This window comes from Asparagus officinalis, chromosome 7 (assembly GCF_001876935.1).
Source record: "Asparagus officinalis chromosome 7, Aspof.V1, whole genome shotgun sequence".
Lineage (NCBI taxonomy): Eukaryota > Viridiplantae > Streptophyta > Magnoliopsida > Asparagales > Asparagaceae > Asparagus > Asparagus officinalis.
Window position 1 is genome coordinate 77094067 of NC_033800.1, and position 27460 is coordinate 77121526.

At 39.5% G+C, this 27460-nt stretch overlaps 1 protein-coding gene across 1 annotated transcript; it reads right to left on the bottom strand.

The window, feature by feature from the left end:
- LOC109850924 (pentatricopeptide repeat-containing protein At5g38730) lies at nt 5185–9094 on the bottom strand. Its single transcript, XM_020421008.1, has 3 exons — nt 9021–9094; nt 7480–8779; nt 5185–6843 (listed from the first exon to the last, which is right to left on the bottom strand). Exons 2-3 carry the CDS (start codon nt 8777–8779, stop codon nt 6374–6376), a joined length of 1770 nt encoding a protein of 589 aa, XP_020276597.1. The 5' UTR covers nt 9021–9094; the 3' UTR covers nt 5185–6373.

Genomic DNA, 27460 nt, shown 5'->3' on the forward strand with positions numbered 1-27460 from the left:
ATATTAGTGTCATGATATAATTGTAGGATAATTCTATGTTTTCTATTCTTTCCATAAATAATTTATTAACATGCAATTGTCTATTAATATATTATTATGCATTAGTGATAATTAATATGATGTAGAGTTTTACAATAGTATTGAAAGGTTTAGGGGCCAAGTTAGACAAAATTGTAATTAATTTATAGTACGAAAGTTATACACCTCCACTTGTATATTGTTGCAGTTAAATATCCTAATATTTTCTAAAATTACATGTTTGTACCTTCTGTCCTGTTACCTAAACGCAAGAATACTCTTTGTAATTTTCCTATATGAGTGTCATGTTACAATTGTAGAACAATTCTATGTTTTCTACTCTTTCCATAAATAATTTATTAACATGCAATTTATCTATTAATATATTATTATACATTAGTAATAGTTAATATAATGTAGAATTTTACAATAACATTGAAAGTTTTAGGAACCAAGTTAGACAAACTCGAAGTGGCATATAATATAATTAATTAACAATAATAATTAATTTAGTTTAGTTAGGATTAGAATGTAATATAAAAAAGAATAGAGGTAATATAGTCCATAGAAAGCTTTTATAATTTTCCTATATGAGTGTCAGGGTATAATTTTAGAACAATTCTATGTTTTCTATTCTTTCCATAAATAATTTATTAACATGCAATTTTCATATTAATATATTATTGTACATTAGTAATAATTAATATGGTGTAGAGTTTTACAATAATATTGAAAGTTTTAGGGACTAAGTTAGACAAACTTGAAGTGACATATAATATAATTAACTAACAATAATAATTAATTTAGTTTAGTTAGGATTAGAATGTAATATCAAAAAAGAATAGGGGTAATATAGCTCATAGAAAGTTTTTCCATAATATTTTCTAAAATTAAATGTTTGTACCTTTTGTCCTGTTACCTAAATGCAAAAATACTCTTTGTAATTTTCCTATATGAGTGTCATGTTACAATTTTAGAACAATTCTATGTTTTCTACTCTTTCTATAAATAATTTATTAACATGCAATTTGCCTATTAATATATTATTATACATTAGTAATTAGTAATAATTAATATGATGTAGAATTTTACAATAACATTGGAAGTTTTAGGGACCAAGTTAGACAAACTCGAAGTGACATATAATATAATTAATTAACAATAATAATTAATTTAGTTTAGTTAGGATTAGAATGTAATATAAAAAAAGAATAGGGGTAATATAGTCCATAGAAAGCTTTTATAATTTTCCTATATGAGTGTCAGGGTATAATTTTAGAACAATTCTATGTTTTCTATTCTTTCCATAAATAATTTATTAACATGCAATTTGCCTATTAATATATTATTATACATTAGTAATTAGTAATAATTAATATGTACATGTTTGTACCTTTTGTCATGTTACCTAAATGCAAAAATACTCTTTGTAATTTTCCTATATGAGTGTCATGTTATAATTTTAGAACAATTCTATGTTTTCTACTCTTTCTATAAATAAATAATTTATTAACATGCAATTTGCCTATTAATATATTATTATACATTAGTAATTAGTAATAATTAATATGATGTAGAATTTTACAATAACATTGGAAGTTTTAGGGACCAAGTTAGACAAACTCGAAGTGACATATAATATAATTAATTAACAATAATAATTAATTTAGTTTAGTTAGGATTAGAATGTAATATCAAAAAAGAATAGGGGTAATATAGCCCATGAAAAGTTTTTCCACAACTCCCTCTTTTAAAGGGAGTATGATATGATATGATATGAGTAATATATTTCTTATGTTTGTCTACAGCTAGAATGGACCTTATTAGTAGTTCCTTCTTTTTCGCCCCTAAAAGAAATCCAATTTTATCTATCCAGCAGCTTAGGGTCATGCATGCTTAGTAACATTTTCTTCCTCTTTGTGGGACACGAGGCAATAATAGTTGGGAAAGTTATCAGCCATTTTACAATGCAGATTTGACCTTAGTCTCTATACATTGTTTGCTCACTAAAATCTGTATCTGTCAATTACTAGCTGACGGCTTTAGCTTAGATATTGTGCTGCTATTCTAACCTTATAGCCTTCAGAATTCTTTTCTCTGTGTTTTTGTGATTATTATGTGTTAACATCTCAGAATCTGCTATGTATCAAAGTAATTCTATTTTCTGTGTGCAAGGTGATAAATTTAATCTTAAACAATAGATATATCCTATCCTCCATCTACACAATATTCCCCACGAGCTAGCTCTATCGTATCAAGGCTAAACAAGTCCTGGTCACGATTGGTATCAGAGCCAAGTTAGCTGGTGGCGGAGTCATCCTGCGATGGTGAAACCCAAACCTCGGCGAGCCGGTGTATATCCCCGTGAGAAACAGCTCACTCCTTGATACTAATGCTCATTCTACAATAAAACAATTGTATATATTTGTAATAAAAAACCACTATAATTTTTGATAGCTTTAATTTAAAGCACTTGCTTTATTTCTTATTTCAGAGCTTTAATTCTAAGCATTTTATTATTTAGCCTCATTGCTTTACTTTGAGTAATAACTCTCTAACATTTCTAGTATGATCTAGAAATTCTAGCAGATTCTAGTACTCGTTCTTAGTTCTCTCTTTTCTTACTGTAGTCGCGACTTACACCAGCTTTGTTCTGTGTTCATCCGGTGTTGTTGACTGGTGAGGATTTTGTGAACTTTTTAGAGTTACTTCTATCTGTTTAATATCTAGCTTGTTTACTTTGCTATCTTCTTTAAGTCTTTATTTTCTTAACTAGTGATCGCAGTTTACACGGTTTTCACCCGTTAGCTGAGTGCGCCTAGAGTTCCTTTGTCTGTGTTCATCCCTTGCTGTTGACAGGTTAAGACTTAAAGTCTTTTTAAGATGGCTAAGTTTCTAAGCTATCCTTGTGCAAAAACCATGTTGGTTAAAACCTCAGATCTTAAGTTAACAAATATAAATACTATTGAAGATTTCAATAATGAATCATCTTTTAAAATTAATAAAAAATTCCTAAGGAAGGACTTTAATTCCCTTAAAAATAAAGACAAAAGAGAATGGTTTTTCCAAACATATGAAGAAGACTTTAGATCATCCATTAGAGCCTTATACTATGACTTCATGCGAACCATCAAACAAAATATACCATTTTTCTATGGTATGAAGCTATATATTTAGAAGATCTAAAACACTCTCTTAAACATCTACCAAACAAGAACAATGCGTTTGTTTTGAAAACAATATCCAATACATGGAAAATAGATAAGGATAAAGAAATAGAATCTTTACATCCACCCTTTGAACTAATAAAGGTAGGAAAAGAAGATGTTAAACTTGTCCTTATCACATCTTTGGAACCTTCTAACTGGGTACCCTTGCAAGAGAATATTACCCTTGTGACTGGACAAAATAATTTTGCCAATATTCACCTTCAGACAATAGGTAAACAAACAGACAGAATTGAAAATATGATTCTTGACATAAAGGAACCACCTCTTACTCGCTCAATGGTTATACCACCTTTTCCACCTCAGATTTTCACCAATATCAAATTAGGAAATAATAAACCCTTTAGACTTGGTGAGCAAATGAGTGATCTTAATGAAGAATTGACTAAGAACTTAAAGGATAAAGGAAAATCCCTTACTATAAATGTCCTATCAGACCTTGAATCTCAGTTCGATGAGACTTCTAATTATAAGTCAGATCATGATTTTGACAAACCTTTAAAGATTCAGAATATAAACAAACATCCATACTCTTCTAATAATACAAGAAATTACTATAAAAGACTCACTCCTGCTGATATGCAATTTGAAGAAATTAATAACCATAAAACAAGTTTCGATGGAAATTCTCTACTTGAATGGAATCTTGACGGCTATACTGAATATCAAATAATACATCTTTTACAAGAAATGCTTATATATGAATCCAGATTCACTGGATTGAATCCAGATTCACTCCAGCGAATCCAGTTTCACCTCACATAACTGAATCTAGATTCACTGCAGTGAATCAAGGTTCACTCCAGTGAATCTGGATTCACTATAGTGAATCTAGATTCACTCATATATAAGGTGAGGATTTCCAGTTGAAAAAACGAAGACACGTATGAGTGAATCTCGATTCACTACAGTGAATCCAGATTCAGTTATGTGAGATGTTTGTTTTTTGAAGAATAATGACATTTATTGCAGTGAATCCAGATTCAGTTATGTGAGGTGTTTGTTTTTTGAAGAATAATGGCATTTATTGCACTCTTTAATGGCAGACAAATTTATTGCACTCTTTAATAATAGCATTTATTGTTATAACTGAATCTGGATTCACTGCAGTATAAGCTCTAATCTCAACCATTGGATGAGATAGATCCAATGACCCACAATGGCTTTTAGTTTTTAGGCTAAGGAGGTTTATATATATATATATATAGAGAGAGAGAGAGAGAGAGAGAGTGTGTGTGTGTGTGTAAAGCTCCTATAAACTTAAGTAGGTAGGAGTATTTGTCCACCAAACTTTTTATCCCTTCATATGCTTTGAAATTTGTGCTATACATCAAAGCTATCTTTGAGATTTGTGTCTTCATTTGTATCATATGCTAGCACAAATATCAATGCAAAATCAATGGATAAAAATTTTGGCTAGCTCAAATAGCTCCTACCACTTAGTTGTATAGGAGGGGGGGGGCCTTTTTGGCCCCCAAACGTATACATAACAAATATCCTGGCTGAATGTACAATGACAGTTGCCGATATGAAACCAGAAGAAACCAGGTATCTTGCTCATGCAAAGATGAAGAATGCTTAAGAGTATGAGATCTCAAAGATATATTTAATCAAAAAAAAAAAAACAGAAATGCCCATTCTCAAATATTCTGAATAAAAATTTCACACAAGTACTGTTCATTACCTGCGTACCGCAGCTTTACCACTACCTTCTTTGTTTGAACAGTAAATAAGTAATTTAACGATGCTGTCGTAACATAATTCATAAGGGGCTGTTTGTTTTGAGTATTTTGCCTCGGGGAGGGGGTGGAAAGCTGCCATTATGGCAGCTTTCTCCCCAAAACGCCTATTAAAGAGGCGTTTTGGGGAGAAAGCTGCCATAATGGCAGCTTTCCACCCCCTCCCCGAGGCAAAAAACTCAAAACAAACAGCCCCTAAGTGTTTCCTGAAATTCCAACGGAAAAATAGACTTTCTCACTGTTCTCAATGAAAGATTCTGCTAAGATAGAGACGAACTCTGTACAGAATTTCACCGTAAAAGTGGAAAAATTAGCACTAATAAAATAGATGAGCTCTTGATGCTGGCATGAAAGAAAACACAAGTTGAATTTGTTCTGCAAACCAAATGACAGCGATCTGTCCATAGTGGAACCTGTTCAGCTTGCATTGCATTTCTTGTACCACCAGCTCCTTCGCAGAACAGAGTAAAGTTAGGATACCAAATCACCTGATGAAGCGAAGACACGAACTCGAAAGGACTTTCTTGAAGAAAGGTCCTCTGGAAATGGCAACCGCTTTAATCTTTACATATCTTGAGGAAATGAATATAGGTCAGTCCTGCTACCATGACCAGCTTCATCATCACCACAGCAACCAACTAGTTTAACAATAACCCTCAATCCAAGAAAGTACCCGTCTAAATGGAAACACTTTGATCATTTGCTATCTCAAATTAGAAACTGAAGAAGGCCCCTTCATGACAGTTACCATAAGAAAGCCAAGTTGGAGAAGTACAGATAACCGACAGTATATCAGCAAGTACAAATAATTGAGGGCATATCAGCTTCATCTGCTGCATAATTTACTTGCATCTTTCCAAGAGACGACCAAATTGGTTATCAGAACTCAGTAACCAATTCAACATGATTTACTTATTAATAAAGTCGCTGTCCCAAACAATACTTAGTGGAACGGGTAACCCATCAGAGTTGAGTTTGATGCATCCTACATAAGGCAATTTCCGGGAGATATAGTCAATCATACAATCAACCAATATGTTGTACGTACCGATGCTGCAAAAATATTCTGATCAGTAGATGGTGTTAAGATCTCAACCCTTGCTTGGAAAAATTTCTTAGCCATGATAAAGAAGCAAAATGAATGATTTTGAAGTTCTAGAACCTTATGTTTGCCAACACTTTCGTATGGACCGTGATGCTTTCACCTTAGTCAAGTAAAAGGTGTCGGTGAGGCAAATTTTAGACCGAAGGAAATTGCCTTAACCTTGTTGATTTGATTGTTTCACCAATCCATTTACAGTGTAAGCCAAGACACTCCAAAACACAGTGACAATTGTGGCTTCTAAAGATTTCCAGTATGAGATAAAATCCAGAAGATCCCCTTGCGACTTAGAAATTTGTACCATCCTGTTGCATCAACTTGTAAACATTCTTTGCAATCAAACCTTTGTCAGTTGCATGATGCCAAAGCATATCCAATATGCCATTTTCATTTCTATAAGAATCACTAAGACATTTATATATTTTAGCAGTTATCACTAGATTCTTCTTAACCATTTCATTTAACATCTCAGAAGCAGCAATTGGCTTTCCTGCACTTAAGTAACCATATGCTAGACTAGTGTATAAAAGACAATCACCAGAAAATCCCTTTCCTTGCATATTTAGAAATATTTTTTGTGCAGAGTCGATCAATCCTAGCTTGCAAAGTCTTCGGATCAATGCCCTGTAAATTGATTTGTCGACATAAAAGCCTCTTTTTGAGAGCTCATCCGGGATGCTTGCTACCGCATCTTCATTATTCTGATTGCAATAACCATCCACAAGCCATGAGTAGGTACAATAATTTGGGGAATATCCTGCATTCAATCAATAAATTAATGGAAGGTATCCAGAGCCATTGTCCGCATGAAGCTGCAAAATCTAGAGTTAAATTTTTCTTAAAGTTTGGGCTACCAATGTCAAGTTTTATCGAACTTTGTGGTATTTTTCGAGCAAAAAACTTTGGGGTATCAAAATTTAAAATAGGGTAAACATGGGTTTTTTTTGGGCAAATAAAAACTTTGACGTATCCAAGATAAAATTTGAACTCGGGGGATACTTTTTTGGCAAAAAACCTTCGGGATATCAAAGCTAAAAACATGGTAACCTTTGAGGTATATTTGGGCATAAAAGAACTTGGGGTATCAAACTTAAAAATGGAGTAAGCTTTGGGCCTTTGAGGCATTTAAGTGCAAATAACGATGCAGTATGATCAAAGTCTCTGGTTTGATTCTCTTGGGGAGCACCATAGGAAATTATTTTCCTGGAATACCCGAGGCCGTGCGTCGGGGGCTGCCCCTTAGCCACGCCCAGGGATTTGATACCCATAGGATCATGGGGAAGTTGCCTCGTCAAGCCAAAAAAAGCAAAAAAAAAAAAAAACATGCAGTATGACCGTAGGCAATACTCAAAGTTCACCTACAGTGAATAAATAATCAAAGGGACAGCCATACCTGCACTCAGCATATCAAAGAGCACTTTCTTAGCCTCATCCAACTCCAGTACCTTGCAAAATCCATGAATTAGAGCCTTGTATGTGAATTGATCAAGCTTCAATCCTGATTCCAACATTTTATTCCTGAGATTCCAAGCAAAGTTCATATTCCCCTTCTTACAATAAGCATTAATCAAGGTATTGCAAGTGATATTATCTGGCTCAATCTTCCTCTCATCCATCTCATTCAAGAGATCATTAGCGGCTTTCATTTTCCCTTCTTCACACAATTTTCGAATAATTGAATTAAAAGTTTCAACCCCTGGATACAATCCTTTAGCCTCCATTTCTTCTTTTAGTCTAAGTGCTTCATCGAGTTCATTTACTCTACAATACCCATCAATTAGAGTGGTGTAAGTCACTTTGTTAGGCTCTACACCTTTAATTTCTCTAAAAAGCCTCAATGCCTCTCTTATTCTACCTTCTCTACAAAACCCATGAATGAGAGAATTATATGTTATAATATCAGGCTCGATCCCTTCTCTCTTCATTCTGTCTTGAACACCCAAAGCTTCATAATGCATGCTCTTCTTACTATACAATGAGATAAGTGTATTATAAGAGAATAAATCAGGAAGCACGCCCTTTAACTCCATTTCACCAATTAACTTATGAGCCTTTTCAACATCACCGGACTTGTAACAAACATGTAACATGACATTAAAAATGTGGGTATTTGCGAAAACCCCCATTTTTCGCATTTCATCGTAAACTCTCCATGCCGTGGCTGTAAGCCTATCCTTAGCCAATGCACTCAATAGAGCGCTGCAAGCATGTGGGTCAGGCTTAAGTCTATTAAACTTCATTTTTTCAAATGTTTGAATTGCAAAATTAGTAGAGTTCGACCGAGAGTACATAAATACAAGCCAACTCAGTACGTGGGTAGTTGAAACCGGGTCATTGTGGGAATCTAGCAATGAAGTTAACATCACGGGTGACAAAGAAAAATCATTGGACGCAAATTTCTCCAGCAATTCTCTAGCAGTTTTGAACTTTCTATCCCTGGTGAGGAGATGAACCATCGTCCAAGAGCACTGAAGGGAGTGGTGGTAATGAGGAAGAGATTGAATCCATTTGAAGAAAGCCCATGAAAGATCAGTGTCTTTTGAGAGTTCTATTACAATTTGATTCACAGCTGAATTTGTTAAGCAATGAGCAATTTGGGTACTTAGTAGATTGGTCCTGTTTCCCTTTATGACATTTGCACAAACACCTTGAATGAATGAAGGTAGATTCTCTCTATAAACCAAGCTACCCATCTGAAGAAAAAAGAACTGTATCAATTCAAAGAAAACTAAAGGAAAGAACTCAAATGGGTTCTTGTCAATTCAATTCAATTCCAGTTTTGCATCCATTAAGCTTTGCTTAGGGAAAAGAAAATTCCTTAAAATCCAACCCATTGAAAAAAGAAAGTACTCAAAAATGCAGATAACACGGGTAATCTCAGAGAAATGAAGCTAATTAAACAAATAATGGATTAAGAGAAGAAAGGAAGTAAACCTGTCACTTGAAATCACAGCACAAGTCGTTTGAAAATTTTCAAAGGAAACAGCGCGAAGCACTAAAGCGGGTTCTTCTCAGGCTTTAACATGTGTTATTAGCTTAACCCGACCCGGAACCCGACATCTTATTTGCTTCATTAATTATAATATTTTTTTTTCGTTAAAAAAATATCTTTCATATTTTTAAATTAGTCCCCCACATATTCATATTTTAAAAGTATTCCACCAAATATTTAAATGTTCTGAAATGGCTAAATTATCATATTGGTATTCTTATTTGATCATATTTTCTAATAATGTATTTATTTCTGTTTTGGTGTCAATATGGTATTTTAACGTGGTTTTTTTTAGCGTTAAGGGTTTTTTTCTCACTAGTGGTGAGAATTCCGAGGAACTGTATCTTTTTTGGAACATTTATTCTAATCTCCACATGTCAAAATCATTAAATCTACATCATCTTTCTTCTTCATCCTCCCTCAACTCAAAATTCTTTCATCCATCTACTCAATATGATCGTAATTCACTCTTTCGTTTTCTCTCATCAACGGAGGGCCCACATGTTGGATTAAATCTAATTGTGGGTATATATATTACATTAGTGTATAATGCTATTCTTAATGTTAACCCGCATAAAGTGATCAATAAATTTAGGTTAATGGGTATTTAAATAAATCATGGGCTAATTGTGTAGATACCGAACTGTAAATCTAATTTTATGAGGGGCTAAATTAGAAAATTGTAAATCTATATAAATGAGTTATGGTCCATAATCTAAAGGTTACGTTCTCTATTCTCTAATCCCCATCTAAAAAGATATTAAAGAGAAATCTTTCAGATTAGAAGATCAACCATATTCAGATCCGTGCTAAAATCAATATGGATTCAGGTATTGCTTCCGCCCATTGTTGTGTTTATTCTCTTTGAATTAATCATGGTTTTATGGATTAGATCTCATATGTTAGATTTAACAAGTGGTATCAGAGCCACCGTGATTAATCTTAGGGATCTAAGATGAAGATTGTGGTTTTTTGATCTTAATTCAGTTTTATTAAGATCTGTACACGTTTAGATATTGTGCAAACATGAACTGTTGCTTCCAAAAAAAAAATTTAAACGACTTTGTTGTTTTTTTATTTGTTGTTCGGATGGATTAAGCAAAGTTTATCTTTTGGCTTGATTTTTCTTTCGGTTGTTTGGATCTAAATTATAATCAAAATCGAAAGCAAGAGTTCAATTTATAAAGTCAGTCGTCGATCGCCACGCTCGTCGCCGGCAATGTTCTACTGGCGGCCTCGCTGTCAATTAGAGACAGCGGCGGCGGCGACGGTTCAAAACGAAACCCTAAAGGGGTGTTCGTGCAGGAAATCGTGCGTGAAAACATGCGGAAAATTAGGGCAAATAGAGGAGGTTACCTCAATTTCAGGCGAGCCTCGTACTCGATCCAAACGAACCCCGCGTTCGTTCTCAAGTTGAACCCCGCGTTCATTCTCAGGCGAGCCCCGTGCTCAGTTCAAACGAATCTTGCGTTCGTTCTCAAACGAACCCCGCGTTCGTTCCCAGGTGAGACTCGTGCTCAATTCAAACGAACTTTGTGTTTGTTTTCAAATGAACATCGTGTTCTTCTCTGACGCCTTTTTTTCCCGTCGGGTGAAAGAAGAGGGCTACTGCTTTTGTGTGAGTTAGGGCACAAGCCTATACACTTAAGTTTAATTCCTAAGTTGTGGGCTCCTTTTCTCTTAATTGGTTCAGTCCAAGCCCACTTGAGTTTAATCCTTAAGCTACAGGCTAGTGTGTGAGCATGGACGTGAATTTCTCAATGGGCTTACAATTAATTCAAGCATGGCTTAATTGAATTCATCAATTAAAACTTTATTTGTAGGCCTTAATAAGTTATGGGCCCATTCTTGTATACTTTATTTAATTAATTAAGTCATGAGGCCCTAATTAAGTTTTTAGAAATTTAGTCAATTTGAATTAAAAATTGTTTAATTTAAATTGAATTTGGTAGTTAATCAATTATTTAATTCAGATAATATGACACTAAGGAATTAAAGTTGTCTTTCATTCTAAACGATTAATTGAAACATAAAGTTGCCAAAGTAACCTCTCTTGTGTAGATTGTTCATGAGGGATGTTAGATGGTTGTGTGTATGCCTTCGTGTAAATATTTAATCGGCCTAAAGAAAGGTTAATATTTATTTAGATTGCATACGCATCTGCGATGATAAACACATGACAGTTATAAGGTTTACATATGGATAATGAATCGATCCAAAGATAGTTTCATTATTTGACATGAGTTATTGTCAGTGTTTGATCATTGCAACAAGGTATCACTTACAAATTAATATTACTATCCAAAAACTTGATATTAACATTGTGCCAGATATCTTGAGATAGGATTTGTCATTATTTGAATTTTATTGATTACTAATTATGGTTAATAATGTGAGTATCTTTTGTTTATTTCGGCTAATGTATCTGCTGTAATAATTTCTGCTAACATTAACTCAATTCTCATGCTCAATGGGACTAATTTTAAGATTTGAAAAGAGAACATATTAATAGTTCTTGATTGTATGGATCTAGATTTTGCATTAAGAACTGAATAACCCCAACCTCTCAATGCGGATAGCACTTTTGATGTAAAGAAAGAGTATGAGAAATGGGAGTGTTCAAATCGCATGAGTCTCATGATCATTAAACGTGGCGTTCCGGAAGCCTTTAAGGGCATAGAATCCGAAGAGATTACTAAGGCTAAAGATTTTCTTGCTGAAATTGAGAAACGTTTTGTAAAAAACAGTAAGGTAGAAATAAGCACGCTTTTAGCTCGCTTAATTTCGATAAAGTATAAGGGCAAAGGAAATATCAGTGAGTACATTATGGAAATATCTCATATTGCTTCAAAACTCAAGGCACTCAAACTCATCTTTGTGATGAGTTACTGGTGCATCTGGTTTTGTTGTCTCTTCCTGCACAATTTAATCAGTTTAAGGTTAGTTATAATTGCCAAAAGGAGAAATGAACTCTTAATGAGCTCATTTCGTACTGTGTGCAAGAAGAAGACATGCTAAAGCAAGATAAATTAGAGAGTGCTCATTTGGCTTATGCCTCTAAGGATAAGGGTAAGAAAAGAAAGAATAAAAATGAAGCTGCTAAGGGTCCTGTTCAGAAGAAACAACATAAGGATGATCAATGTTGTTTCTTTTGCAACAAGTCTAGACACGTAAAGAAGGATTATGCCAAATATCACGTCTGGCGTGCTAAGAATGGTATGTTTCTTACTCTGGTCTGTTCTGAGGTTAATTTAGCTTCAGTACTTAGAAACACTTGGTGGTTAGACTCTGGTGCTACTACTCACATAAGTGTTTCTATGCAGGGCTGCCTGAGCTGCCGAAAGCCAAGTGATGGTGAAAGATACATCTTTGTGGGCGATGGTTAATCGGTAAATGTGGAAACAATTGGGCACTTTAGGTTACTGTTAGGAACTGGTTCATATTTGGATTTAAAAGATACTTTCGTAGTACCGTCTTTTAGACGGAATTTGATTTCAATTTCTGTGTTGGACAAATCAGGTTATTCTTGTTCATTTGGAAATAATCAATTCAGTTTATCTTTTAATTCAATTGTTGTAGGAACTGGTTACTTGAGTACTTATGACAACCTATATTTGCTTGATACAATTGCTTCTTATAATGAATCCTTGCATGTGGAATCACGTGGTACTAAGCATAAATTAAATAAGGAAAATTCGGCGACATTATGGCATAAACGTTTGGGTCATATCTCAAAAGGTAGAGTTGAGCGTCTTGTGTCTGATGGCATTTTGGATTCTCTTGATTTTTCAAATTTTGACATTTGTGTTGAATGTATCAAAGTAAAACGGACTAAAGTTAAGAGATTAGGTGACAATAGATCTTCGAATGTCTTAGAATTAATACATACGGATATTTATGAGCCATTCTCTACGACATCTTAGAATGGTTAATAATATTTTATATCATTCATAGACGATTACTCACGTTATGGGTACCTATATCTCATTCATGAGAAATATGAGTCTCTGAACATGTTCAAAGCTTTTAAAGCTGAAGTTGAGAATCAACTCAACAAAAGGATTAAAACCGTTAGATATGATCGTGGTGGTGAGTACTACGGCAGATATGATGGTTCAGATAAATAATATTCAGGGCTATTTGCTAGATACCTAGAGGAATACGGTATCGTCCCATAGTTGTAGGTATAAATTTTGATTTCCCGAAACAGAGATTTCGTTTGTATTGATAAAAATAGTTTATAACAAACTAGTGAACCAAAATTACAACAGAAGCGAAGGGAAGGCCCTCCTTGTTTAACGTGGGGACTTTGGTAGCGATAGGACGCCTCGATCAGTTCTCACACCTAGTTTGCTTCCCTTAGACGATTTGATCGAGGTTGCAGGTGAGCTTCGGTATGCAGTAGAAGCTCGTGTTGGTCGAGTCCAAGTCTTCGAGCTCAATGGCGATCAAGGCCGAAATCTAGAAGGAGATGATACAGTACAAGATCAATCCAAGGAGCAGATCCTTAGCTCGATCGGGAGTCGAGAGATAATGGTCTGGTTAACTAATTGAATCAATCAATGAACTGCGAACATCATTCCTGTAGCCAAGAGAGGCTCTTAAATAGAGGAGAGACGGTATGGTCACTCTCTTGAATCATGGGATGTGATCATGTACTGTTGAGAGATGTCATGCCTCTCACTTGTACTGTGAGCGGCTGCTTGATGGGCTCGGAGCACTGTACTCCTCCCCTTCACATCGCGAGAAATGGGAAGGCTCATCCCTGTATGTGACAGCGCAGCTGCTAGGTACTCTGACGAGTTTGGCAGGTTTGTTGATCACCCGGCTGGTTGCTTGAGTGAATAGGCAAATCTCAGTCACTTGGATGAACTTGACTCGTGCAGGTGAGTCAAGTATGCAGGCGAGCTTCTGATCATTTGGTGATGCAGGCGCACTTGGTGATCAAATGAGTCAAGTATGCAGACGGGTTTGTCGACTACATGGATTTGACTGGTCACTCGTACTGTGAGTGACTACTTGATGGGCCTGGAGTACTGTGCTCCCTCCTTTCACGTTGTGGGAAATGGAAAGGCCCATCCCTGTACGTGATATTGTAGCCTCCTAGTACTCGGGCGAATTTGTTGGTCACCTGGCCATGCAGGCAGGCTCAGCTCTTGAGCAGGCTTGATTCGTGCAAGCGAATCAAGTGTGCAGGTGAGTTTCTGATCGCTTAGCGGATTGCCTGAACGTGCAGGCAAGTTCAGCGATGGCGTGTTCTTGACTCGTGCTAGCGAGTTTTCTTCATCTAACAGACTCAAATCTTGAGTGGACTTGGCTCGTGCAGGCGAGTCAAGTGTACAGGCGAGTTTTTAGGTCCTACTATAGTCAAGGTAATTTTCATCAGTCGTCATCCCTATCGCGAGGGCGACGCGGAGGGACAAAATCTGAATTTCTAAAGGTAATACGTCCTCGTAGCCATATACCAATGAGTAAGGCATGGTTCCGGTTGGTGTGTGAACCATTGTGGGATACGCCCATAAACTTTCGCCAAGCTTCTCGTTCTAATCGCGCTTGCTATTGGAGGTCAGCTTAGTCAAGATCTTAACGATCGTTTTATTGAAAACTTCGGCTAAACAGTTTGTCGAGGGATTATAGGCTGTAGAGGAAAGGTTCTGTATCCTGAACTTGTCACAGAACCGAGCGAATGCATGACTAATGAATTGTGTGCCGTTGTCATGAATGATACATCTGGGAACGTCGTATCGGTATATGACATGATGTTTGATGAATCTAATCACATCATTGGTTTTGACTTCTCTTAAGGGAATGACTTCGGCCTATTTGGAGAAGTAGTCGGTGATTGTAAGGATTAAGCGATGGCCTCTTGCCGATGGCGGAGATATCGGTCTGACGACATCCATCCCCCATGCTTTTAACGGTCATGAAGCTATTGTCGGATGCAAGTCTTCGGGTGGTCGGTGCATATAATTAGCGTTGATTTGACACGTGTGGCAACATTTGGCGTAAGCAACTGCATCGCTGATCATTCCGGGCCAATAGTAGCCCATCCTTCGCAGACGATCCCAGAGCTTAGGTCCGAGTTGGTGAGCCCCGCAAGTACCGCCATGGGCTTCGCACAGAGCTTCCTGCACTTCCGTCTTCAAGAGACATCGAAGCAGCATGTCATCATACAACCTACGATATAATGCCTTTGTGGTTGAGTCGTAGTAGAACCTTGAGGCGTATCGACGAACAGACTCCCGCTCTCTAGCGTCTTCGGGCAGTATACCGTGTAAAATGTAGTCGATGATCGGTAAATGCCAGTCTTTCGGGTCGAGTTGATCCGAAACCTGGTGAGTAGCGTTCGCTTCCAGAGCATCTTCTGGTCGAAAGAGTTATCGGCTCACAACCGTGACACACTGGTTCATCCCTAGCGGTTAGGCCAGGTTAGCTGCTAATGACGCGAGGGCGTCTGCATGTGTATTCTTAGAACAAAGCACATGCTCAATGCAGAAGTTTTCGAATGACTCATCTAGCTTGATAGCTACTTTATGAAGCGAGATCAGATCGTCATTTCTAACCTCGTATTCCCCTGTCATCTATTTGACGATGAGCTGAGAGTCACCTTAGGCCTCGAGATGCTTTATCTCTAATTCTTTAGCCAGTTCAAGTCCAATGAGCAGCGCATTCTACTCAGCCACATTGTTGGTACATGACTCGGTCAAAGAAAAGACTCAGGGTAATACGTGGTTGTGTGGAGAAGTGAAGACCACCCCCACTCCCGCAATGATAGACCCGCTTGTGCTGATGCGAGATGCACCGTCGAAGAACATCTGCCAAACCTTCGTTTGAGAGGTTGTGTTGACTTCGGGGGGGCTCATCTAGCAAGTCTTCAAACAAGTCAGTCTTTATTCCTAGTGGGTGGCTGTCCATGAGATCACAGATGGCATGCCCTTTGACCGATTTCTGCGGCATGAAGTGGATGTCGTACTGAGACAACAGGAGCGCCCACCTGGCCAGACGCTAGTCTAAGGCTCCGGGTTGTGTCATGAAGAATCGGATAAGGTTCATCTGAGAGATAACATTGATGGTTTGGCCAACCAGGTAGTGTCGTATCTTTTGGATAGTGAATACCAAAGCTAGGCATTCCTTTTCGACCATAGGGTACCATCACTCGGCACCTTGTAGGGTCCTACTCAGGTAATAGATACCTTGCTCATAGCTGGCATCGTCATTTTGTACCAAGATATCACCAAGGGAATGCTCCATGGCCCGCACATAGATCATGAATGGTTTCCCTGAGACCGGAGTCGCCAAAACAGGTGGGTTCGAGAGATAAGCTTTGATCTCCTCGAATGCTCATTGGCAAGGCTCGTCCCCATACAAAAGAGACTCCTTTTTTTATTAATTTGGAGAAGGGTTGGCATTTGCCCAAAAGATTTGATATGAACATTCAGATATAAGCCAAGCGTCCCTGGAGACCCCTTAATTCTTTGAGATTCTGTGGCGGCTGAAGCTCTTGGATAGCTCGTACCTTATCGGGATCGATGCGAATTCCCTTTGTTGTGATGACGAATCCAATGAATTTTCCGCTAGACATTCCTAAGAATGATTTTGTGTGATTCATCTTGAGTTGATGAGATCGCATGAGTTCAAACATCACTCTCAGGTCTTAGAGGTGGGTGTCCTTGCTACGACTTTTCATGACCAGATCGTCCATATAGCATTCGACTGTCTTTCGTAGATAGTCTCGAAAAATCATGCTCATGGCCCGTTGATAGGTCGCGCCGGAATTTTTGAGTTCGAAAGGCATGATCGTGTAGCAGTATACCCCCATCGGAGTTCTGAATGAGGTGTGTTTCGCATCAACAGGGTGCATCTTAATTTGATTATACCCTTAGAATCCGTTCATAAAGGATATTCTCTCAAACTCACACGTGTTATCAATGATGACATCTGTGATGGGTAGAGGAAACTCATCCTTTGGACAGGCTGCGTTGAGGTCTCTGAAGTCGATGCAGATGCGGATCTTGCCATTCTTCTTCAGGACCGGAACGATGTTAGCTACTCAGTCGGGGTGTTGTTCCTCTCTGATGAAGCCGGACTCGATCAGCTTCTTCACTTTAGCTTCGATTGCCTCCATGATTTGTGGATGAAACCGTCTTTGCTGCTGTTTGACAGGTTTGGCGCCCGAGCCAATATTGAGGCGATGCATGGCGATCTGAGGATCAAGATCGGGCATGTCCTCATAATTCCATATGAAGACATCAATATATTCCCGTATGAGGGATATGAGGTCTTCCTTTTCTTGAGGAGGTAAGCTACCGTTGATAAATATGGGTTTGGGGTTGGCCTCGTTGCCCATGTTTATCTAGAGGATCTCATCCTCAGTGGGCTGTTCGCGCTGCTCAAAGCAACTCTTTCATTGAGCATTGATATGGTGGTCCTATACTTCATCATAAGCGTGACCTGCTCGTCCTCTGCTGCTTCGGCGGGATCAATTATAGTCATATTGACTGTGAGGTCCTCGAACAAGTCTCTCATACTAACGTCTGAGTCCCATGTCAAGGATGCTGATGATTGATCATCCGAACGGGCATCATCAGAGTCCTCACCGAAGTTATAGAACAACTCTGACGAGGAGGAAGTATAACCCAAACCTCTTCGAGTCTTGCTGAAGTAGTTTGAGGGCCTTCCTTTAGGCACGTAGGTGGATCAGATGACCATATTCCGTCCTTTGCTGTAGTTCAGACCCTCTTGACGAGTGAAGTCATAGCCCATGTCCCTCATCATGCACTTTGTCGTTTGACTATATTGCAAAAACTGGGGTGCGGGATCCTCTTCTTCGGATTCGTCCTACAACGTGTGCAAGGGATGATCGATTCTCCCGAAGATAATATCCTTCTGATAATTATCCTAGGCTGGCACGACAAACATAGCCTGTGATGACTCAATCTTTTGTCTTCTTGTAACATACGATGAGCACACAGACAAGTGTAAGGAAGAGTCATTGTACAACCCCGAAATTGAATCATCGGGCCTGTCATCATTAGATTTTGGATAAGATGACAAGTAAACAAAGTTGAACTTCTCATTCAAGATAATCTCGTCCGCCTGATCTGCATCGGTTACATCATGGCTTTCGTAGCCGATTACAGTCGATTCAAAAATCATTCAAGATAAGGCTATCGCCGTATTCAGGTTCGCTATCTACTTCACTGCCGCTCCCGGGTTCCTCGATCGGTGGTTCGTCGAGGTCTTGGTAGAGCAGGGAATCCATGAAGTAGTTCTCGACTCACTTGAAGGGTTGTTTGTCGACAACCATTGTTTTCACCCGATCGTAGTCGTCCACATACTTTAGGCATTGATGTAACATGGAGGGGACTATGTGGTTGTTGTGGATCCACGACCGTCCTAATAGCACATTGTAGGAAGGCTTGGCGTCGATGACGTAACAGGTCACTTCTGTCTTCATGTCACCTATACGGCATTTAAGACGGGTCTTATCGAGCGGCCGGGTCCCAATGGCATTAAATCCAAAGATGGTTGCGGTCGTCACGAATAAACGCCTCTGAGGTACCCCTAAGTACTTGATAAGCTTCAAGGGGACAATGTTCAGTGCGGATCCTAGGTCGACTTGAATCTGATCCACCTTGGAGGAGCTAATGTACCCTGTGAAGTACAAGGGTCGATCATAGGATGTGCTTTTGATCAGCATGTCCTCAGGGGTGAACGTAATGCAGGGGACCCGCTGTTCGGTGGCCTGACAGCATTGTAAACATTTCTTTCCCGTGTCTTCCTCCCTCGTGGGTGAGAAGTGCATGGCAAAAGCTTCTGAGTCGGCTAGTGCCTCTTGTAGAGCTTCCTGAGTAGATCTGGACAACCGCATGAGTTCATACATGGTGATTTTGTGCGAGCACGTTGAATCGAAAGGGTTGACTACTTGAGCTTGGCCCCTCGGGATTTGGACGGGCTAGTGCATATGGCCTCGTGGAGGGACTTGTCGGGTCCTCTGTCCTTGAAGGGTAGTTCTTGGTGAATTCCCTTCCCACTCTAGTGGCCAAAGTGGCAGCCTCTTCGTCAGAGTCGGTGAGGGCTGTTACCCCTGCTTTGTCTCCATCTGGGATAGTGGAGATGGCATTGCAGGGCTTACCTTTGGTCTTCCTTGAAGACTTTGAAACCCATTGCTCATCACTGAGGAGGTATGGGTAGACCCACATCACCTGCCCTGATGACAAGATCTGTGATACTAAGCCTTTTCCTGGTTGATTGTGCGGATCATCGTTAGTAATCTTTAGCACCGCTTTATGGATAGGAACCAATCCCACCGGTGCCTGAACTTTCGGGAGGTCTGTTCCGAAACTCAAGGTGATCGTGTTCGTTGTCACCTTCTTTTGCACTTTCTCCTTTTTCAGGATCCCTGCATCGCAGAGGGCCTAGAGCTTATCTTTGAGGATATAGCATTTGGAGGTATGGTGACCGAGGAATCTGTGGTATGCACAGTAGCTTGGGTCGCTGGTATTGTTCACCTCTTCAGGCTTGGTGACTTCCGGTACCTTAATCATGTTGCTCTTGAGAAGAGTGTCGAAGGTTGCTGCTACTTGGTCCTCCTTGAAGTCGTATTGCCTGGGAGGGCGTTGCTTGAACGGCTTAGGTTTTAGCCTTTGGGCCGGTTTGGGTGCCGGAGCTGAGTCAACCACCATGATCTCCTTTCCTCTTGATCGAGGAGGATTCTTGGGTGCGTTCGGTTTCGTAGCTCCCTTCTTGGGGTGAGGCTCATCGGCCTCCAGGCTTTTGATCATATTCTCAACCTATTCACCTTGGCGAATGAGTTCTTTTCAGGTTTGAGTTTCTACCATGCCAACCTTGGACAGAATATGAATCGAAAGATTATTACAGTACATCTCAATCAACATGGCTTCGGAGACTTGGTCTCGACAATGAACTGACCGATTCCTGAACCTCTTCTTGAAGTCATTGACTGACTCCGACTTCCTTTGCTTTTCGACGAGGAGGGTGGCCATCGACACCTCGGTGTCATCATCAAAGAAGCGGGCCAAGAAGAGTCTTTTCGCATCGGCCCATGATATAATAGAGCCCGGTTCCAACTTGCGGTATCATTCAAATGCTACTCCTTTGAGGGTACCGATGAACAACCAAGTGAGGATAGCATCATTCCATGTGAGGAATCCGGTCTGAGACATGAAGTAGTAGATGTGCTAAGAGGGGGAGCCCTTGCCATCAAACTGTACCAAGCTGATAGGCTTAAACTTTGTTGGGTAGGGGATCGTGTCCCATTCGATAGGGTATAGCCTGACTACCCCCAGCTTGTTCATATTTTGCTGGGGCTTCAAGGCAGTGAGTTGGCTTTGGAACTCTTCGAGCCTCTTATCGCGGGCAGTACCCCCAGTACGCGATGTCCATGCCAACGACTTTGAAGAGTGATCCGAATACGGATCAATGCTATCTTCTAGATCAGTCGTCTGATTAGGAGTGGGTCCCCATTCCTTGTCTCATGCCAACTTCCACGGAGTGCGCGTAGCCCTTTTCTTTTTTTTTCTTCTTGCTCAAAAGTTGTTCCAAGATATCCTTTATGGACTCGATGGCGGCTTGATGTTCTTTAAACTTTTTGGCAATTGTTTGATCCTCCGCGGTTTCTGCCATGTGCACCCTCGCCAGTTCATCTTGAATCGAGTGTGAGGTTTGGGATGTGGCTGCTGCTGAGCAAACCTCATCTTCGTCACCCGAAGGAGATGCTAAGAGTGAATAATCGAGCGGGAGGGTCGCTCCCGTACAAGTACGGGTGTGCAAGAATATACCTTCGTGCTCGTGTTGAACAAGAAGGTGATTAGGTCCCAGGAAAGAATTCGAGTTTGGGGAACTCGGGAGCATAGTTTTACCCTTCCCCATCATGTTGCCCGTAGCAGATGAGAGCTCCAAATCGTCGATAGCGCGCCTCCTTTGGCGGCTATGCTTTCAACGAGAAGATCTCGGCTTGGGAGCCTGTTGAGCAAGCCTTTCAAACACCGAAGGTCTCACTGTTCCCACACACTGGCAATCGGTGAGTACTGCTTGGATAAGTCTTTCACAGTGACGCTGAGGATTCGCCTCACGGATGGTGCGCTTGCGGGCTAGATGATTCCGGAGATCTCCCGCAGGTCGCTGGTGGCTACCCCCAGGATCAAAGGGGTCATGCATGTGATTTCATGAGAGCGTTTTAAATAAACTCCTTTGAGTGCACTGGGTGGAATAGTTAAATGTTGAAGTTGGGCGAGCTCACCTTGACGAGCGAGTTCTTGCGTTCGGGCGAGTTCCCGTTGCTTGATGAGTTTCAACCGTTCGCGTATTCAGGCGGGCTTAATGGGGCTCACCTGCCGCCTCATCAAGAATGGTTCGCATGTGAAGTCTGTTCGTTAGGAGGACCTGGCAGGGTTTACCTTTCTTCTCTTGCTCGCCTGCTCGAGCAGACTCACCTGATTCGGGCAGTTTACTTGAATCGGGAGTATGACCTGAGAAACAAAGCCTACCTAAATTAGTGGGTTCACCTGTCCTGGTTGGTTCGCATGGGTAGCTAGGCTTTCTAGAAGTATCAGGCTCGCCGAAACGAGAAGTGTTGCGATCAGAGCGAAGCTCGCCTGAGTGCGAGGGCTCGCCTGATTTGGTGAACCCATCAGTATTGGGAGGATTGTACCTCCACTTGGCATTCTTCAGGCCCGAGTAGTAATTCAAACCGTCATAAGAGGTGAGGGCTTGGGCCTCTTGTCAGGAGAGAGAGCCTGTCATCGCCGCTGGTGGGCCCTTCTGGAGAGAGGGGCATCTGCACAAACTATGACGGCCGTGGTCCGCGCCCAGGCGAACAACTGTCTCTTCCAAAGTGGGGGTCTGGGAGGGTCGTTTGGCAACCTATCTGGCGACCTTTTGCCATGTTCCCTTGGCCTTCCGCTCGGCCTTGATTGGTTTGGGGGAGGTAGGACTCCCTGCCATGGCTTAGATTCCTCAGGTGTGGAGGCCTCGGCCGCTTAGGGTCGGGCCTTATGCACAACTTTGTGGCATTTGTGGGATGCATTGCCATTAGAGGAAGAGGAAGACAAGTATTCTTCATACTTGGCTTGGTCGAACTCGATTACGAAGGACTCCATGATTATCCTGACAGCAACCCTGTCGAACTGCGCCACTACCATCTCGGTTGAAGAAACAGTATCTCCTACAGTGGTCGCCATCTTCTATAGGTGTAAAATTTGATTTTCCAAAATAGGGATTTTATTTGTATTGATAAGAATAGCTTATTACAAACTAGTGAACCAAAATTACAACAGAAGCGGAGGGAATGCTCTCCTTGTTTAACGTGGGGACTTTGGTAGTGATAGGACGCCTCGCTCAGTTCTCACACCGAGTTTGCTTCCCTTAGACGATTCGATCGAGGTTGTAGGTGAGCTTCAGTATGCAGTAGAAGCTCGTGTAGTCGAGTTCGAGTCTCCGAGCTCAATGACGATCAAGGCCAAAAGTTAGAAGGAGATACTACAGTGCAAGATCAATGCAAGGAGCAGGTCCTTAGCTCGATTGGGAGCCGAGAGCTAATGGTCCGGTTAACTGACTGAATCAATTAATGAACTGCGAACCTCCTTCCTGTAGCCAGAAAAGGCTCTTAAATAGAGAAGAGACGGCATGGTCACTCCTTTGAATCATTGGATGTGACCATGTACTGTTGAGAGATGTCATCCCTCTCACTTGTACTGTGAGCGGCTGCTTGGTGGGCTCGAAGCACTATACTCCTCCCCTTCACGTCGCGGGAAATGGGAAGGCTCATCCTTATACGTGACAGCGCAGCCATCAGGTACTCTGGTGAGTTTGGCGGGTTTGTTGATCGCCTGGCTGGTTGCTTGAGCGAATAGGCAAATCTCAGTCGCTTGGATGAACTTGACTCGTGCAGGCGAGTCAAGTATGCAGGCGAGCTTCTGATCGTCTGGTGATGCAGGCGCACTTGGTGATCAAATGAGTCAAGTATGCAGATGGGTTTGTCGACTGTGTGGATTTGACTGGTCACTACTACTGTGAGCGGCTGCTTGATGGGCCTGGAGTGTTGTGCTCCCTCCTTTTACGTCGTGGGAAATGAGAAGGTCCATCCCTGTACGTGATATTGTAGCCGCCTAGTACTCGGGCGAATTTGTTGGTTGCCTGGCCATGCAGGCGGGCTCAGCTCTTGAGCATGCTTGATTCGTGCAGGCGATTCAAGTGTACAGGCGAGTTTCTAATTGCCTAGCGGATTGCCTGAACGTGCAGGCGAGTTCAGTGATGGCATGTTCTTAACTCGTGTTGGCGAGTTTCCTTCATCTGGCAGACTCAAATCTTGAGTGGACTTGGCTCGTGCAGGTGAGTTAAGTGTATAGGCGAGTTTTTAGGTCCTACTGTAGTCAAGGCAATTTTCATCTTCTACAACAGTACACAATATCGGGTTCACCTAGCATGAATGGTGTAGCAAAAAGACGAAACAGGTCTCTTAAGGATATGATAAGAAGTATGATTGCTTATTCTTCTTTACCAGAGTTACTCTGGGGAGAAGCACTTTAAGACGGCAGCTTACATTCTGAACAGAGTATCAAGTAAAACAGTTGCTAAAACACCTTATGAGCTTTGGACTGGTCGAAAGCCTAGTTTAAAGCACCTATATATTTGGGGATGTCGAGCTGAGGTAAGGCCTTATAGACCAAATGAAAAGAAATTAGACTCCAAAATAGTTAGCAGCTACTTTATTGGGTATTTTGAACGTTCTAGGAGCTATAAGTTCTATGATCCCACACTCAAAAATATTTTTGAGATGGGAAACAGCAACATTCTTTGAGGATGTTGAGTTTGGAGGAAGAAATAAGGTTAGAAACATTGCTTTTGAGGAGGAATTGGTTTCAGACCCAATCCATACAGTCACTTTTGACGATATTCAGGTTCCTATACCTGTTATTGATCAAGAAGTGAATCCGGAACCTCAAGAAGACGGTGTTGAACATTCCATGTTCCAGAAGAACAAACTCAATAACCTCAAGAACGAGTGTCATTAAGGATGTCCACGAGAGAAAGGAGAAATACTATTCCGGATGATTATATTGTATTTCTCCAAGAACATGAAGAAAATAATAGAATGTTGGAAGATGATCCAATTAACTTCCTTCAGGCTATGAAAAATTCTAACTCTCAAAAGTAGATTGATGCCATGAATGAAGAGTACAAGTCTATGCAAGACAATAAGGTTTGGGAACTTGTCTCATTATCAGAAGGTGCAAAACCAATTGGTTGTAAATAATATTTAAAACCAAGCGGGATGCAAATGGTAATGTGGAGAGGTATAAGGCATGTCTTGTAGCTAAAGACTATACTCAAAAGGAAGATATTGATTATACAGAGACTTTCTCTCCAGTTTCATCGAAAGACTCTTTCACAACTATCATGGCGCTTGTTGCTCACCTTGGTCTTGAGTTACATCAGATGGATATTAAGACTGCGTTTCTCAATAGAGACATTGATGAAATGATCTATATAATGCAACTAGGAAATTTTGTGTTAGGATATCCAAATAATAGGGTTTGCAAATTAAGAAAATCCATCTATAGACTCAAGCAACTCGTCAATAGTATCATAAGTTTTAACAAATAATTATCTTGTTCGGTTTTGAGATGAATGTTGTTGAGGACTATGTTTATCATAAGTTCAATGGGAGTAAGTATATTTTTTGGTTTTGTATGTCGATGACATATTGTTTGCCACTAATGATATAGGCATGTTACACGAAACCAAGAGATTTCTATCAAAGAATTTTAAAATGAAAGATCTTGGGGACGCCTCTTTTATATTAGAGATTTCTATCAAAGAATTTTAAAATGAAAGATCTTGGGGACGCCTCTTTTATATTAGGGATCCAGATACATCGAGATCGCAAAGAATTTTAAAATGAAAGATCTTGGGGACGCCTCTTTTATATTAGGGATCCAGATACATCGAGATCGTTCTCGTGGTATACCTGAATTATCACAAAAGAACTATATCGATAAAGTACTCAAAAGGTTTGGCATGTAAGATTACAGACCAGGTGATACTCCTGTTGCTAAAGGAGACAAGTTTAGTCTAAATCAGTACCCTAAAGGTAATCTTGAAATTCAGGAAATATAGAAGATTCCTTATGCTTCGGCTGTAGGAAGTCTAATATATGCTCAGGTGTGCACGCATTCGGATATTGCATACATTGTTAGGATGTTAAGCAGATACTTAAGCAACTTTGGTATGGATTATTGGATAGCAGTCAAAAGGGTTATGAGGTATCTTCAGAAAACAAAAGATTATATGCTCACATATAGAAAATCAGAACAGTTGGAGGTCATTGGGTATTCTGATTCTGATTTTGCTGGATGCCAAGATAGCAAAAAGTCTACACCAGGCTACATTTATATGTTAGCAGGAGGAGCTATATCATGGAAAAGTACTAAATAGACACTCGTAGCTTCCTCCACTATGGTAGCAGAATTGTAGCTTGCTACGAGGTATCAAATCAGGGAATATGGCGGCAAAATTTTGTCACGAGACTACACATTTTGGAAAATGTTAAAAGACCACTAAGGTTATTTTGTGATAATAAATCTGTAGTTATGTATTCCAATAACAACAGGAGCTCAACTAAGTCAAAATATATTAACATTAAGTCCCTGATTGAGAAAGAAATGGTACAGTGTGGACAGATACCCATGAAGCATATTGGGACAAACTCCATGATAGCCAATCCTCTTACTAAAGGATTGCCACCCAAGGTCTTTCATGTGCACACTGCTCATAGAGGTATGGGGTTATTCGAGGATATCATGATTTAGTAGGAGTTTGTGATTTTTTGGTGTTTTGTGTTTGGTTGTATAATCTGATCAGAATAAAGTATTCAGTTAAGACACTCTGTTTTATTATGTTTGGTTTTGACCTCACTAAAGTTTAAGATAGGACCAGTTGAAAATAGATATGTACTGATCACATTGCATGTAATTTTTATGCTGCACATCCATGATTGATCTATGTCATTTGATTGTATTGGTATATGTGACCAGTTGTCAATGGACGAGATTGTTCGGAAATACCTTATTTGTGATAGTAAATTCTGAGCTCATAGGGTTATACACGTTTTAATGAAACATATAGTGCCCAAGTGGGGAGATTGTTGGATTAAATCTAATTATAGGCATATATGTTACATTAGTGTATAATGTTATCCTTAAGGTTAACCCGCATAAAGTGATCAATAAATTTGGGTTAATAGGTATTTAAATAAATCATAGGCTAATTGTGCAGATACCATGCTGCAATTCTAATTTTATGAGGGGCTAAATTAGAAAATTACAAATCCATATAAAGGGGTTATGGTCCCTAATATAAAGGTTACGTTCTCTATTCTCTAATCCTCATCTAAAGAGATATTAAAGAGAAACCTTTCAGATTAGAAGATCAACCCTATTCAGATCCGTGCTAAAATCAATATGGACTCAGGTATTGCTTCCGCTCATTGTTATGTTTATTCTCTTTGAATTAATCATGGTTTTATGGATTAGATCTCAGATGTTAGATTTAACAAGATTCTCCTTCAACTTCCCCCAATTAAAACTTAAACCAAAATCCAATCCCAACAACTTTAGTTCAAGTTGATAATAATTTGGATTTGGATTTAGATTTGAATTTAAAGAGATTGAACGAGAATGAGGGGGGTTTATTGATGAGAGTAAAAGAAAAAGTGAAGGAGGATCTGTTGGGTAAAGAGATAGAAGAAATTTTAGTTAAGTGAGGTTGAAGGAAAATTAGTGTGTAGATTCAATAATTTTGAGACATCAGATGATAAAAGAATTTTTTTTTTAAATACAGTTCCTTAGAATTTTAACTGCCGACGAGAAAAAATAGCCTTATTGCTAAAAAGCCCAAGTTAAAATACCATGTCGACACTGGAGTGGAAATAAATATCATATTAAAAAATAGGGTGAGTTATAATATCCATCCGGTAAATTAGCCGTTTTGAAATTAGTCCCCCAAATCTTTAATTTTAAAATTAGTCCCCAGATCTTCTAAATATTTTGAAGATTTTCCCTCTAGTTGGTACTTGGTAGAAAGATTTTTGGGACTAATTTCAAAACACTTAACATATTGGAGGAATTGATTTCAAAATATGAAGATTTTTTGAACTAATTTCAACACATTTAAATATTTGCAAGACTAATTTCAAAATAGAAGATTTGGGGGACTAATTTTAAAATATGTAAGAGTCAAGGGACTAATATAAAAAAACCTTAATCATATTCCAACTACTTTTAATAATCAATTTAATAGTATCTTAGTGCACATGATGTATGCATGACACAGAATATGAAAAAGTGACGTAGTAGAATTG

Excerpts from the sequence above, each read along its gene's own strand:
- LOC109850924 (XM_020421008.1), bottom strand. The coding sequence starts at position 8,779 with ATGGGTAGCTTGGTTTATAGAGAGAATCTACCTTCATTCATTCAAGGT. Across the intron at positions 6,844-7,479 it reads CTTTGATATGCTGAGTGCAG|GATATTCCCCAAATTATTGT; the intron begins GTATGGCTGTCC and ends GATTGAATGCAG.